Here is a 16,444-nt window from a genome sequence, read left to right as displayed (position 1 = left end):
ACTCCCTTCCGCCGCCTCCATTGAACACCCCCCTCACACACACACACACTGTCCACAGATGTGATTTGTTTTTTGAGGGCGACCAAATTGTTCCGGCCTTCGGTTCCGGCCAGGGATCTCAATCTGATTCGCGTGAAGAGTGTGATTTTTTTCTGTGGGATCTCGTGTGTTTTTGTAGGTATGGAGAGATTAAAAGAACAGAGGCCTTGTGGCTCAGCTGGCAAGCTGTGGGGACGTTTCTGAAGGTCCTTCTTCTTTACAATTTCCAGCAATATTTCTCTGTTAGTTGTTACTCCTTTGGGGAGTGTTGTTGCTGTTATAATTCGCTCTTATTAGTTTCTTAGTTCTGCTTGGCTATTCGGCAGACTGATTGTACTTGGAACTGCACAGCCCACTTGTACTACAGCCAAAAGTTCGTCTTGGTCTCCACCTACTGGTCATGGTGAGCTAATACCCATCAGTGAGCTGTGCCGGTCTGGAAAGACAAAAAGAAATAAAATTAGCAGGTAAGAACCTAATTTCTCCTTATTTTGTTTCAGGGATGGAAGAAAGAACATATTGTGGCCAAATTTTGGAATGGAAAAATTATAATGATCCAACCAGATGACCCCAAATATGCCATAAAAAAGGTACATATATCTGTTTTTGCTGCCTCTCTTGCGTTTTTACATTTTAAAGAATATATTTGTAAAATCTACTGCAAAGCATTAGTTTTATGTTTCAACAGTTTTATTGATCATTCAACAATATAACAATAAAGAACATACTATATATACTTGAATATCAACCGATCCGAATATAAACCGTGGTAACCTTTTTCCTCCCCCAAAAGGGAAAAAAGTTTGGCTTGAGTATAAATCGAGGGTTTATATTAGTGGACCAGTGGTGGGCCAGGACATAAGCAATTCTTCCTTGTCCTGTCCTGGCGGGTTCTGCGCCCCCTCCCCAACCTGCCTGCCTTGAGCCCTGGTTGTCCAGTGGTGAGTCAGGACAAAAGCGACCCTTCCTGTGTCCTGTCCCAGCCAGCTTTGTGTCCTCGATGCCTCCTTGACCCATTGAAGGTCTCCCCCAGGCCTGCTTTGAGCCTTGATAGTTCAGTGATAAGCCAGGACAGGATCGACTCGGGAACTAATGAGGTTTCAGCAGAAACTCACAGCAGTCATTTTCTTTAGCAGCTCTACATGGCATTGGGGGAGTGCGCAGGCGACCCTATGGCGAAATACAAGCATTTGTCTGGAAATAAACCTGGTAAATCCTCTAAACAGTCCACAACGAGCGCAGAAGTCGGCTCCCCAGATTTTGTTGATATGCTTTATCATGCTTAATGGAGGGAGGAGTTTCTGCCTGTCTCCCTTCTGCCAGCCTCCATCCTGGACACAGGGACCACTGCGGCTGTGGTTCAGGGTCTTTTAATCTTGCCTCCCCTATGGGTGCTGGCAGGTTTGAATGGTTGCGACCCCTCTTGCTTTCTAGGGGTCTTCCCCTCCGGATCTCAGATTGGGTGATCCTATCTACGGATATCAGCTTAAAAGACTGGGGAACGGTATGCATGACCGTCCCTGTTCAGGGCCGGTGTGCACCCTCAGAGCGCAAGTGGTCCATCAATCTCCTGGAGCTTTGGGCGATTTGGCTGGCTCCTCTCCACTTCGAGAGTCATCTCGGTCATCGAGCCATCCAGGTCTTCTCGGACAATGCCATTGCAGTGGCTTACGTCAATCGGCAGAGAGGCACAAGGAGTCCCTCTGACGGTGAAGGCTCAGCTTCTCTTCTGGTGGGCGGAGAGACACCTTGTGGCACTTTCAGCGGCACATGTGGAAGGAGTGGACAACGTTCAAGCAGACTTTCTCAGTCGTCAGACGCTGGACTCTAGAGAGTGGTCCCTGTCCCAGAGAGCGTTCAAGTGCATAGTAGATCAGTGGGGGTGTCCCATGTTCGACCTCAAGGGAACTGCAGCCAACAAGAAAGCCGAGCGATTCTTCAGTCGTCGTCATTACAAGGCTGGCAGCGAAGGCCTGGACATGCTGGTTCAGCCCTGGCTACGGGAAAGTCTCCTCTGACTTCCCACCATGGCCCATGATAGAGCATCTGTTGCGGCAGATATTGGCCCACAGAGGTCCGGTAATTTTGGTTTCACCCGATTGGCCAAGGTGGCCGTGGTATGCCAACTTGATTCGGCTACAGCAGGATTGGGGACTCTGGCTACCTTGTCATTCTCGCCTCCTCATGCAGGATCCAATTGCGATGCAGAATCTGGACTGCTTTGTCTTATGGCATGGCTCTTGAGCACATGGCTTTAACTAGCTGGGGCTATTCTTTGGCTGTGATTGCCACTTTGATTCACAGCAAATGAAAGTCCACTGTGGTGGCATATGCGAAGGCCTGGAGGTGTTACCAGGCATGGTGTACCCTGAGACAGGGGGACCCGTTTCTCCCATCAATTTCTAGGGTCCTGAAGTTTCTGGAGGACGGCCTGAAGAAAGACCTTTCAGTAGCTTCACTTTGGGTGCAGATTGCCGTCTTTCCTGCATGGGCTCTCCTTCTCTGAGGGGCTCATTGGCAGCTCATCCGGATGTAGCTCGTTTTCTGAGGGGCGCTCTGCATCTTCGGCCTCCCTTGTGCCTTTCCTGTCCGACCTGGAATCTTAATTTGGTTATTCGCTCTCTGGTTCGTCCACCATATGAGCTTTTGGAGCAGGCGTCTCTGATGGATTTCACGATCAAGACTGTCTTCCTAGTGGCTATTACCCCAGGCCCTCTTCTGCAGGAATCCTTTCCTGCATATTATGGATTCTGCTGTGATGCTGCTGTCTCTTCTTTTTTTTTCAAAAGTGGTCTCTGCTTTCCAAATGAATCGGGAAGTCTGGCTTCCTGCCTTTGCTTCCTCTGGCTAGAGAGAGCAGGACCGGCTGTTGCGGTCCTTGGACAGGTACAGTATTTTGTTGTGCTACCTGGAGGTTACTAATGAATTTTGCCTTTTTGACCATCTATTTGTTCTGGCAGGTCCTGTCCGTAAAGGTAGCCGGCTTCTAAGGCCACCATTTCCAGGTGGATTGGATGGCCATTTCCATGGACTCCAAATAGTGGTCAGTGCTATTAAGTACTTGTTGGGCTGGAGAAAATGCTTAAGAAAAGTCAAATTCAACTCTTTCCATTTAATAACATTAGCATTGTCCAGACCCATCTGAAAACATGTATTACCTTGTACTGGGAGAAAGCTGGTACAACCCAGGTCAACCCCCGAAATCTGAGCCATATCCTTTCATAACTTCCTAAGTGGTTGAACAAGAACACTACAACGAATATTACATTACATTTGTGATTTCTATTCCGCCTGTGCCTTGCGGTTCTAAGCGGATTACAGTTAAAAGAGATCAGGACATTACCGAGAGAATTACATAACAACGATTCAAGTACATTTCATGCTGTGGTATAGAGATACAATTATAAGATATCTGGATTTATCGATAGAATGACTCGACAGGGATCAAGTAGTTACAGGTTCAGTGGGGAAAATAATATAGGCAACTGAAGAAAGAAACCTAACTTTGAGGAAATCAGTTAAGTGGATACCTAAGGGAGATGCTTATTTAGGAGAAGGTTAAATGGATACCTATGGGAGATGTTTATTTAGGGGTCTGGATATTTATGGTAAATGAGGATCGAGGGGATGACTAGTGTGTTATTTGCTGGGGAGAGTGCATGTGCGATTGGGGAGGGGGATATTAAGTAAGGACGTATTTTTTGAAAAGAAATGTTTTGATTTCTTTCCGAAACATTTTGTAGTCTGTTGTGTTGATCATCAGTTTGATGATGGTGGGGTCAATTTTCGCTGCCTGTGTTGCTAGAAGGCTGTTGTAAAGTTTCTTACGTCGGGTACCATTATGAGGGGGGAAGGTGAAAAGGTTCTGAGTTCTTCTTGATCTAGGTAAACGGTAGCAGTAAAGGCGGTTGTTCAGGTATTTGGGGGCCATACCATGGGTTACTTTGAAAAGTAAGGTAGAGAATTTGTTTTGGCATGTAATATGTAATTTAATGCCATGGGCCACAAAATTCCTTTTCCACTGGGGTGGGAGTATAAACAGCCTTATCATGAAGCCAATCCCCCAAATACCTTAACAGACAAGTCAGATTGTACAGCTTCATATCCAAAACACCTAGACCATCCCTGTATCAGCCACCCATCAGAAGAGAAAATTTAATTTTTGATTTCTCTCCCCCAAAGGAAAGATGAGTTGTTAAATATCTTTGGTTGTCAGATATAAAGGAAGGATTTGCAATAAGTAGAACCATTTGGGGTAAAGGATCATATTAAACAAACTGATCCTCCCTTCAAACGACAGGGGAAGTGTCCTCTATTGTCAAAAGCGCTGTTTTAGTGACATTAAGCAAATGATTAATGTTAAGATGATGTAAATGGGAGAGGTATCAGTACATAACTGTATCACCAAATAACAGAAGGAATCTCGCACCGGTTTTAGAGGACAGGTCCATAACCAAACGGCAGAAGCAGGTAGGTGTGTACTAAAAAATTCCGACATTTAAATTAAGTCTGAAGCTAGAGAAATCTCCAAATTCCCTTGTAGTCTCTAATAAAGTTGACAGAGATCTCTCCAGAATGTGAACCAAAAGATCGTCTGTCTTAAGTCTTTGAGCCAATTGTTGTACCCCTAGAGGTACATAAGAACATAAGCAGTGCCTCCGCCGGGTCAGACCATAGGTCCATCCTGCCCAGCAGTCCGCTCCTGCGGCGGCCCAAACAGTTCACGACCTGTCTAAATCACCAGAAGGGGCCCCCATGCCTCCTTGGTTTCCTAATTGAGTCCTATCTTCCTATCAAAGTCCTAGCCCTCCGGTCTTGCACCTGCACGACCTGGTTGGGTTTCTACATTTATTTTCTGGTTAGCTTTCTCAATATCCCACGATCCCTTTATCCCTCAGGAATCCATCCAGTCTCTGTTTGAATCCCTGTACCGTACTCTGCCTGATCACTTCCTCCGGTAGCGCATTCCAAGTGTCCATGACCCTCTGGGTGAAAAAAAACTTTCTTGCATTCGTTTTGAACCTATCTCCTTCAGTTTCTCCGAATGCCCCCTCGTACCTGTTGTCCCCTTCAGCCTGAAGAATCTGTCCCTATCCACCCTCTCTATGCCCCTCATGATTTTGAAGGTCTCTATCATATCACCCCTGAGCCTCCTTTTTTCCAGAGAGAAGAGCCCCAGCCTATCCAACCTCTCAGCATATGGGTAGTGTTCCAGCCCTCTTACCAGTTTCGTTGCTCTCCTTTGGACTCTCTCAAGTACCTCCATGTCTCTCTTGAGGTACGGCGACCAATATTGAACGCAGTATTCCAGATGCGGACGCACCATCGCTCGATACAGTGGCATGATGACTTCCCGCGTCCTGGTAGTTATGCCCCTCTTTATGATGCCCAGCATCCTGTTGGCTTTTTTTGAGGCCGCTGCGCACTGTGCAGATGGCTTCAGTGATGCATCCACCAGCACACCCAAGTCTCTCTCAAGATTGCTTTCTCCCAACAATGCCCCCCCCCCCCCAATTTGTAGTTGAACAACGGGTTCTTTTTCCCTATATGCATAACCTTGCATTTTTCCACATTAAAGCGCATTTGCCATTTGTTTGCCCAGTCTTCCAGCTTGTCTATGTCCCTTTGCAGGTCCTCACACTCCTCCCTGGAGCTAACTCTGCCGCACAGTTTGGTATCGTCTGCAAATTTTATAACCTCGCACTTTGCCTCCTTTTCCAGGTCATTGATAAATATGTTGAAGAGTAACGGCCCCAGCACCGATCCCTGTGGCACACCGCTCGTGACTCCCCGCCAGTCAGAATATTGGCCCTTTACTCCGACTCTCTGCAGTCTACCCGACAACCAGTGCTCGATCCATCTGTGCACATCCCCTCCCACCCCGTGGTTCCACAGTTTCCTAAGCAGCCTTTCATGTGGTACCTTGTCGAAAGCCTTTTGAAAATCGAGGTAAATGATGTCGATGGGTTCCCCATTGTCCACCCGACTGCTTATTCCCTCAAAGAAGTACAGAAGGTTCGTTAGGCACGACCTTCCCTTACAGAATCCGTGCTGGCTTGTTCTCAGTAGGCCATTTCTCTCAATGTGCTCGCAAATGCCGTCCTTTATCATAGCTTCCACCATCTTCCCTATAATTGAAGTCAGGCTCACCGAAAGGGAAATACATCTAAAACCCCACCTAAATCGGCACTTGGACAATCAAAAAGACAGGTTGTCCAAGTACCAATAATCAAATAGGGTTTTAGACGTATCTAAAACCAGCTTAGGCCTTTTCACTGCTTCTGTGCACCCATAGTGAAAAGGGGTGTTTATGGAGGAGTGGGTAGAATGGGATGTGGGCTGACCCTAGACTTAGTCGGCCGGCAGCCATAATCGAAAAGTTTAACAGGTTGCCTAGACGGAACTTATACGTTTTGACTTAGATCAAGTCAAAATAGGTATAAGTTCCGGATCGGACCGCTCAGCTGATCGTGGCTGCCAGTGAAGATTGCAGGGAGGTTTGGGCATGTCGGCAGGAGAGATTGAGCATCTCTCCTGCTGCGATCATTGTAGGGAGGTCGCGGCAAGTGCCGGGCAGAAGGTACTGGGCATCCCTCCTGCTGCAATTGTTGTGGGGGAAGGAGGGGGGACTGATTCCACGATTCTCTAACCAGTGCTTATGACAGACGCCAGTTAGAGAATCGTGGTTTTAGGCGAAGGATTGGTCCCTCCCATGCCTAAAAGGTCTTGTTTTTGGTATTTGGGACTTGGGGGCAAATTTATTTATTTATTTATTTTTTTTTAATAGGGCTTAAAGTAGACACAGTGGCGGTCTGGGCAGTTAAACTCCTGAGCGTACAGGTAGGCCATTCTCGGAAAAACAAACAAACATATTTTGGATATTTTTTTCGAGAATGGACATTTCCCTGCTGCCTGCTTTGGGCGTCTAGGGCTTTAGACCAAAATGGGACTTAGGAGCAGCATAATAAAAAAATATATATCTAATTTCTTGATTACCCAGGATGTCCCAAATCAAAGGATCTAACACAAAACCAAAAAGGAGAGTATAAAAAAGGTACCCTTGCCTGGTACCTCTCTAGGAAAGGATTCAGAGGTACATCCATTAACTCTTCTATATTTGTCATCTGCAGAAATAAGAGCAAATAGCTTCATGCCACAACTGGTTGTACTTAGTCCAGGAGTTCTTTCATCTGAGCTCAGTTTCAGGGAAAACTATCCCCTTCTTCAGGGACCCAAATCATTAATAAAACAGACTGCATTTTTGTTGCACACCTTGCAACAGAACCGGTTCAACCGCCGTTTGAAAAAGACAACAGTTAAATATTTGCAAGATAAAATGCTTACTTTGACCGTTTTTCAGACTAACAGTCCTTCATTTTTTCACAGGGAGCACATTTTAGTTATATTTGATTGTATTGTTCACTAATATGATTTATATTGTCACACACACTGTGTGTGCCTATGATGGTTTGCATCATAGGGTAATATAACCTTTTGGAAAGTTAGAGCATTTGAAAGCATTAGAGCTTAAACTGTTTTGGTTAGTTTGCTCTTATGACTACACACTGAGGATATATAGGCAGTCCACACGTTACAGACACTAGACTTAAGTTCAACTCGTACTTAAGAACGCAGTTGTGGCTTCATTTGATTTCACGGAGTAGTATTTCCAGACTCCTACACTTCTCCTGCAGCAGATTCAGGAAGGATGGATGACCACATTAAGAACAGTGTGTGGTTGTGCAATTTGTACCTTAGAGGGAATACTGATGGGGACAGTTGACCCTTTTGTCAGCTGAGAGCAGAGGTAAGCAGCAAGAATCTTAAAATCTACAAGTTTGGAGTTGCATACAAATCCGACTTAAGAAAAACTTAAAAAATGTAACTTGTTCTTAACCCGGGGACTGCCTGTACACAAAAAATTAATATCTGTTTACTTAAGTGTTTTTGGTGTGGTTTTTGGTCACCGGATGTGCTCCTTGTGAAATTGGTAGTATCTGTTATTGTGAGAAACCTTTTTATTTTGTCCTTGTAATTGGCACAGCAAATTACAGTTCTATTTTGCATTAACTGTTTGGCCCCTTGGAAGATAGTCAGTCATTACAACACCTTCCTGATCTCAAACCACTGTGGCCATGGCCTTTTCTGCTGACTTTTAGTTCTTGGAGAACCTGAATGCTTCCATTTCATGGATTGTTGTTTTGTCTCAGGATCATAGTGGTGTAATAATGTTTCATCAAAGGTAGCTAGTCATTCCAAAAGGTTGGCACTAGAGAGCTGCATGGGAACGGGGATGACGGGAATCCCGCGGGACCCGCGGGGATCCCGCGGGTTCCCCCTTTGGGTCACGGGGATCCCGTGGGGACGCCCCCTAGGGTCGCGGGGATCCCGTGGGGACGCCTCCGAGGGTCGCGGGGTTCCTGCGGGGTTGGATCGCAGCGGGGTTGGTCGAGCCGCGAGGGTAGTCTCCTTCTCCTTACCTGCCCTGTCGCAGCACACATCCGAACGGAAATCTTCCCGATGTCAGCGCTGACGTCGGAGGGAGGGCTTAAGCAAAGCCCTCCCTTCCTCCGACGTCAGCGCTGACATCAGGAAGACTTCCGGTCGGCTGTGTGCGGCAGGGCAGGTAGGAAGAAAGAAGGCAATGGCGTACGAAAGAGGGGGGAGGGGGCGGACCGCCCCGGAGAATGTGCACAGCCAGTCAGATCCCCCGATCGACCGACAACAGGCCCGGCCGACAAATCTCCCTGCCCTGTAGCCGCGAATCTAAATTACCTCTTACAGCAGCTTCACTACTCCAGCTGCTGTAAGAAGGTAATTTAGATTCGCGGCTACAGGACAGGGAGATTTGTCCGACCGGGCCTGTTCTGTTGTCGGTCGGGTGCAAAAGCGCCACAAAGGTGGAGGCAGGGAGGGAGGAAAGGTGGAGTGGAGAAGAAAAGACGCTTAAGGGGGGAGAAGGCCGCTGAAAGTACTGGGGAAGACAAAGGGGTGGAAAAGAACGCTGAAAGGACATGGGGTAAACGGGAGGAAGGGGGGGAAGGACCCTGAAAGCACTGGGGAAGACAAAGGGGTGGAGAATGCCACTGAAAGGACATGGGGAAGGCAGAGAGGGGAGAAGGATGCTGCCTGACAGGACATGGGAAAGATGGTGGGGGAGAAGGACACTGAAAGGAAATGGGGAAGAGGGAATGGGAAGAAGACGCTGGCAGGGAAGAAGACAGAGGTGCCAGACTATGGGGGGAGCGGAGGGAAAAAGATGGGTGCCAGACCAATTTGGGAGGGGGGAGAAAGGGAGAGGCACAGTAACAGAGCAAATGGAAGACACAGAGAGAAGAGAGGCAGTGGATGGAAGGAATTGAATGAGAACATGAAGAAAGCAGAAACCAGGCAATAAAGGTAGGAAAAAAATTATTATTTTTTTTTTTTTTTGCTTAAGGATAAAGTAGTATATTAGTTGTGTTGATAAAAATTTATAAACATTAGAGGCTCTGGTAGAAACCCGTTTACAAAGTATGTATTCTTCCCAATTAATATTTCCAAATTAATAAAGTCTTTTTGCTTATTTTTAAATGGGTTTCTACCAGAGCCTTTAATTCAGTAGCATAATTAAATGAAATAACTATTTCTGTAGTTTATAGGGACAGGCGGGGACGTAGGGGATTCCTCGCGGGGACGGGTGGGGACGGAGGGGATTCCTCACGGGGACGGGTGGGGACGGAGGGATTCCTCGCGGGGACGGGTGGGGACGGGTGGGAGTCCTCACGGGGACGGGTGGGACTTTGGCGGGGACGGGTGGGGACGGGTGGGATTTCTGTCCCCGCGCAACTCTCTAGTTGGCACCAGCTCACTGAAAATGTTGCAAAATCAACTTGTAAGTATCCACTCAGTGTCGTTTCTCATTGGTATTCAAACATTTGGGCACCCACTTGGCTGACAGCTTGTGTACGTACTAGAGAATGACACGGGGAAAAAATCTGTCCCCGTCACCGCCCCATCCCCGGCCCACCATCCTCTGCACCGCCCCGTCACCGCCGTTCCCTTCACCGCCCCGTCACCGCCACTGCCATCCCATTCACCGCCCCGTCACTGTCCCCGCTGCATCCATATAAGCCTTAGTACTGTAATATTTAGCTTATTCCTTTCTTATAAATCAAAGTTCCTGCTGCTGAACTAGAGAAAGAGATGTTCAGCTGGCAGGGCTTTGTTTATAAATTTTTATCAACACAACTAATATACTACTTTATCCTAAAGCAAAAAATAAATAAATATAATTTTTTTTCTACCTTTGTTGTCTGGTTTCTGCTTTCCACATCTTCTTATTCAATTCCTTCCATCCACTGTGTGTCTTCTCTCTGTGTCTTCCATTTGCTGTTACTGTGCCTCTCCCTTCACCCCCCCCAATTGGTCTAGCACCCATCTTCTTCCCTCCGCTCCCCAATAGTCTGGCATCTGTCTTCTTCCCATTCTGTCTTCCACATTTCCCTTCAGGGTCTGTTCCTCTCCACCCTCCTTCAATGTCTGTCCTATTCCTGTCCACCACCACCCTTCCCTCCCTCCTTTACCATCTTTTCCTTTCTACCACCCTTCAGCTCCTCTCGCGTGGCCTACCTTCCTCCCTCTTATTTTCATGGCACGTTACAATGTAATTTGTGCAAGCCACTGGAGTCTGCGAGCTCGGTCCCTGTCCCATCCCCACAAACCATCTCGCTTCTGTGCTCCTATTTTCCCCATTTTTAATATCTCCCCTATGTATCTGCCATTGCCGCCCTCCCCTGTGTCTATATACCATCCCCATGGCATGTCCCCTTTATGTCTCTGTCCCTATGCCCCATGCACATAATTTCCCCTCTTTCTGTTACCTTCCTGTGTCCAGATTTCCCCTATCTTCCTCTTCCATACCAGTGTGTCTCTTCTTTTCAACTCCATCTAGCTTTTTTCCCTCTTTCTTCCTCCCCCCCCTGCTTCTAGCATCTGGCTCACCTGCTTGTCCTTCCCTTTCTTTCCTGCTGTGGGTTTTTCTTTCCATCTTCATCCCCTTGGCCCAGAATCCTTTTCCCTTTCACTCCCTCCTTCCAGTTTGAGCCGGGAACACGGGCGATCGCACGGTCCTCGCAGCCCCCACCCGCCTGCCAAATCGATCCTAGTGTTTAGCCAGCTCTCTCCCTTCTCCTCACCTTAGTTTGCAGGCTTTCTTTTTCGGCGACCTGCACACTTTCCCAAAGAGCCGCGCATGCTCGGCTGCTCAGTGTTCAATCTTCTGCTCTGCTGCAACTTCCTGTTTCCGGTTGCGTCAGAGCAGAAGATCGAAACTGAGCAGCAGTGGGTGCGCTGCTCTTTGATAGCGTGCGGGTCGCCGAAAAAGAAAACCTACAAACTAAGGTGAGGAGAAGGGAGAGAGCTGGCTAATCACTAGGATCGATTGGGCAGGCGGGTGTGGGCTGCGGGGACCGCGCGATCCTTCATGCCTCACTGCGGGGACAAGACCATTCAGCGCTCCACAGGGCGGTGAATGGCCTTGTCCCCGTTGCCGCAGCAACTGCTAGTTTTCGTTCCCCGTTTTGGCGGGTTACCCGCGGCTAAACCCGGTGGCCGCGGGTAAACCGCCACCGTGTCATTCTCTAGTACGTACCCAGCTGCTTGTGGATTATATATCCAACACGTTCCCTGGATATCTGTAGAGCAATTGTTTAGCAGATTAGCCAAAATAAGGTCATAGACGTGGTCAACAATTTCAGGAGTTGACACTATTTGAGGCCTTCCAGAATTTGCTGCATCTGCAGTCTCAATCTCCACGCTGATTGCAGTGTTTTAAATCACAGTCCGGGCAACACCAAGCTAACTCCAGCGATGAAGAGCCCTCCGTCTTCTGCCCAGCACCGACGCTAGCATAACTGATGCAGAGCCTTCGAGTATATCGCTTGTGAGGCCCTGCTGGTACCACCCCTCTGATGCAAACATGTCAAAATGGGTGAAGCTGACAGGACTTTCCCGACCGCGTGGATATGAACGCTCTTCAGTGGAGGGGGGGCATGCCGCTGGAGGAAATGGATGGGAGACCTGCACCACATACCCTCCACAAGCAGCTCGCGTACCCCTAGGGGTACACGTACTGCATGTTGAGAAATACTGCTATAGCCTAACAGTTCCGTGAAAGAATACCCATGAAAAACTCTTCCAATATGTTGACAAAGACAGTAGGTTAACTGTCAAATGCCTTTATAGGGCTTGAAAAAAGGGGAGGAAATGCTGGAGCTCCATGGATCAGAGTCTGCTCATCAGCATGGTATTGCGTGATCCCTCACAAAGCATTAGTTTTAGTTGCAATTTGTAGATTACTAATAAGCTACAAAATATTTACTAGGTTATATCTAGGCACACAAGTATTGTTCCATGATCAAAATTGACCTTTTGCAGAATTTGAATATTTAAAAACTAGGTTTGTATCAAATGGTGAATATATTTTTTTATAGATCATTGCAGGGAGCAGTGAAACAGCAAGCTAAAAAGAGAATAGATTCTGGGCATAACAAGATTAAATAAAAGCAGAAATAAGAAAATATATTCAGATGGATGCTCTAGTAGTTTGCTTCGGGTAAGAAATTTGTCTCCTTAAATTCCCCCAAGATCATTTCAAAATTGTGTGTTGTTATGCCCATCAACCAGCAGGTGGAGATGGAGGACATCACATTATATTGTATCTCTTGTATTCTGCTAAAACTATATACAGTACAGGTACAAGATCCGTTATCTGAAATCCTTGGGACCAGGCATATTTTAGTTTTTAGAATTTTTCGGCTTACGGAATGGTAATGTTAAGTTAGAAAAAGACAGACCATAAAATTGCCATCAAAAATTTTTTTTTATTTCAAAATTAGGCAAACATTAAATACTTCAAGCACTTATATATATATTAAGTGGAATCCTCATGAATATTTGGCATACTTTTGTACTTTTTTCATTTTGTAGATGTGTGTAGTCCTTGGTGCCTCAATCCTGATGAAGATTTTTTTGAAACATGAATTTGTGTCAGGAGAGGTGGCCATGTGAACCATTTACTCAAATTAATTAATTTATTTGTTTAGATTTCTATCCCATTCTCCTGGGAGCTCAGAATGGGTTACAATTGACATTCACAATAAAGCTACAGGACAATAAAATTATAGGCATTCGAAGAAGAGACGGGTGAGAAGACGCAGAGAGAGATGGGGAGGGGGAGCACGGGAAGGGAGGAGGGTAGACATAGGGCAGCAAGGGGGTAAGGGAAGGGAAGCAGGGAACAGGAGAGTGGGAGGAGATAAGGAAGGGGAGCTAAGAAGAGGTTGTCTGCTGGCACTGTTCAATTGAAGAGATGGACCTTCAGTGTTTTCCAGAAGGTCATCAGCGAGTCTTCAGGCAGCAAATACAATGCTGCAAAGGCAGAATCAAATACATGAGGCAACAAGCGGCAACTTAATTATTTACAGTGTCTGATGCTTGACACTCTTAACTCCTTAGCTCAGAGAAAAGTCCCACTCTCCTTCCTTTAAACCAGTGGTCTCAAACTCGCAGCCCAGGGGCCACATGCGGCATGCCAGGTACTATTTTGCAGCATTAAAGACCCGTCTGTTCGACATGTCTATATCTTAGTACTACAACTGTTTAATTCACTTTTGTTCTTAACTGTTGCATTTCAGTTTTAATTGATGTATTTTAATTGATTGTTTTTATTATGTCATTTCAATTTTTATTGATTGTATGTATTTTTATCTTGTTGTGAACCGCTTTGAACCTTTTTTGGTATAGTGGTATACAAAAATAAATTATTATTATTACAAGAAAACACGCTTTCAAACATTCCATAAAACACGCTTTCAAACATTCCACAAGGCCCAACACTTCCTTATGACAATTGGTCTTAATTTTGGAGCTTTCCCCCCAACCCCCAATTAAAGTTTTGGGGATACTCCTAGATTCAACTGTCTTTAAGGCTCATGTGTCTTCTATTAGCGCTTGTGTTTTTAAATTACGACAGCTGTAATCTATTTGCCACTTCTTTGAGCAGAGGGCAGGGCATGTCCTAATTCATCATAATAGTCTAAGCATGTAATAACGAGCACATTCTTCTTTGGGACATTAGTCAGAGAGATTAAGTGTCTGCAGCTGATATAGAATATTGCAGTGAATTTGTTTTTTAATTCCAAAAAGCATGACCATGTGACCTCCCTGCACTGGCTCATATGTCTTTGCCTCAAATTTTCATGTAGGACAGATATAAAATAAAATTTATAATAAAATATGGGAGTGCACATCCCAATAATTTTGCAATACTGACGATGGCTGATGAATGAACACCATGTTGTTTATGGAAAGAGTGTGCACGACTGAGGAAAGAGTTACACTATTCATAAAGGGCCCCTTTTACAAAGCAGCTACCACAGCTTTGTAAAAGGGGCTGGAAGAATGCACATTACTAAGAACATAAGAAGTTGCCTTCGCTGAGGCAGACCAGAGGTCCATCCTGCCCAGCGGTCCGCTCCCGCGGTGGCCCATCAGGCCTAATTGCCTGAACAGTGTCCCTGACTAATTTTGTAACTGCCTCTAATCCTATCCCTATTTCCTACCTTTACTCCTATCTGTACCCCTCAATCCCTTTGTCCTCCAGGTACCTGTCCAGACCCTCTTTGAAGCCCTGTAGCGTGCTTCTGCTTATCACATCCTCCGGTAGCGCGTTCCATGTATCCACCACCCTCTGAGTGAAAAAGAACTTCCTGGCATTTGTTCTAAACCTCTCCCCTTTCAATTTCTCTGAGTGTCCCCTCGTACTTGTGGTTCCCCGTAATTTGAAAAATCTGTCCCTGTCTACTCTTTCTATGCCCTTCATGATCTTGAAGGTTTCTATCATGTCTCCTCTAAGTCTCCACTTTTCTAGGGAAAGTTGCAAACGTTAAGCACTTCAAACACAAACTTGTTCCAAACATAATCACACACAGTCATTCTTAGCCAAAAATGTCTAAGATGGATCATGATCCGTCTGTATTTGGCTATCTGATGATGGTGCAGGAACAGCAGCTGTCTTCGTAGTCACTACTGTCCTCATGTGTTTCTTTAATTTAACACCATTGCAGCAATCTCGCCATCAATATTCAGCACTTCATTAATGTCAGCTCCCTCTTACTTATTAACATTTTCAGATGATAGACTTCTGGCATAAGCAATGAGGTTTGATATCATTAGCATTTCATCACTGACTTGGAAACCTTCAAGATCTTCCTCTACACAGGTTCATCTTCATCCAGCATTGTTGATGGCCAAAGTTTATTTTATTTAAAAAATTTCTACACCGCTTAAAACCCAAGCGGTTTACAAAGATAACATACATAATCATGCCACACATTTTGTAATGCCGATCTAGTTACATATTTCCAGGCATTGGCAAATGCATAAATGACATCCCTAAGACCAAACTACTTGAGAAAGTCTTGAATTCTTATGCCTCTGACATTTGCATCAAGCATGCAATTTAGAAAACAGTCTTCATACTTGGTCTTAATGGAATGTAAAATTCCTTGGTCACAAGGCTGTAGTAAGGATGTCACATTGGGTGGGAGGTTAATGGTAGAAACATTATTTTTCACAAGAAGTTCTTGAGGTGGATGTTCAGAGCAGTTGTCTAGAACCAGTAAAACTTCACAGTTCAACTTCTCAACAATAAGCTCTTGCTGCTGACACCATAATCACTAAGGGTTCCTTTTACTAAGGTGTGCTATGCTTTTTAGCGCCCGCTAACCACACGCTAAACGCTGACACGTGCATGTTAGTCTATGGACACGTTAGTGGTAAAACGCATAGCGTACCTTAGTAAAACAGGGGGGTAAATGTTTCTCTGGTTACCCATGCTTTCTTGTCAGCATAATAGTCCACAGGTACACCCTTGAAACATCAGGGATGCTGGCTTTGTCCAATCACTACCAACTTTAATTTGTGTGTACCCTCATCATTGGTACATGCAAGGACAGTTGCCCTGTCCTTTGTGTCCTTAAAACCAGATGGTGCTTGTTCATCAGTGCCAGTAGGGAGCTGTTTCATCAGCATTGTAAAATTGTTTAGGACCAAAGTTTTGCATCAGTTATCCTCTTAGCAAATTCATCAATGTAACTTTCTCAGCTGCCTCATAATCAGTAGAAGCTTTATCACCACAGATATTGAGATAAGAACATAAGAACATAAGCGTTGCCTCTGCCGGGTCAGACCAGGGGTCCATCGTGCCCGGCAGTCCGCTCCCGCGGCGGCCCCCCAGGTCCATGACCTGAAAGTGTTCCCTACCTAACTTAAAATACCCATACCCTGTTCACTCAATGTCCTGTCAGGTAAATCTCTATTTGTACCCTGTTATCCCTTTCGCTTCCAGGAAGTCATCCAGTCC

At 45.7% G+C, this 16,444-nt stretch overlaps 1 protein-coding gene across 1 annotated transcript in view; it reads left to right on the top strand.

Annotated features, from left to right (window-relative positions):
- The window catches only part of ESCO2 (establishment of sister chromatid cohesion N-acetyltransferase 2), a 119,118-nt gene that overhangs the window by 54,403 nt on the left and 48,271 nt on the right, over positions 1-16,444 (top strand). The window contains exon 8 of the mRNA XM_033937531.1: positions 540-629. Coding sequence (XP_033793422.1) covers positions 540-629 — 90 coding nt within the window. The remainder of the gene's footprint in view (positions 1-539; positions 630-16,444) is intronic.

The sequence above is a fragment of the Geotrypetes seraphini genome, chromosome 3 (genome assembly GCF_902459505.1).
Source record: "Geotrypetes seraphini chromosome 3, aGeoSer1.1, whole genome shotgun sequence".
In the NCBI taxonomy this organism is placed as follows: domain Eukaryota; kingdom Metazoa; phylum Chordata; class Amphibia; order Gymnophiona; family Dermophiidae; genus Geotrypetes; species Geotrypetes seraphini.
Note: the sequence above shows the minus strand (reverse complement) of the source record. Positions and strands in the feature narration are given on the sequence as shown.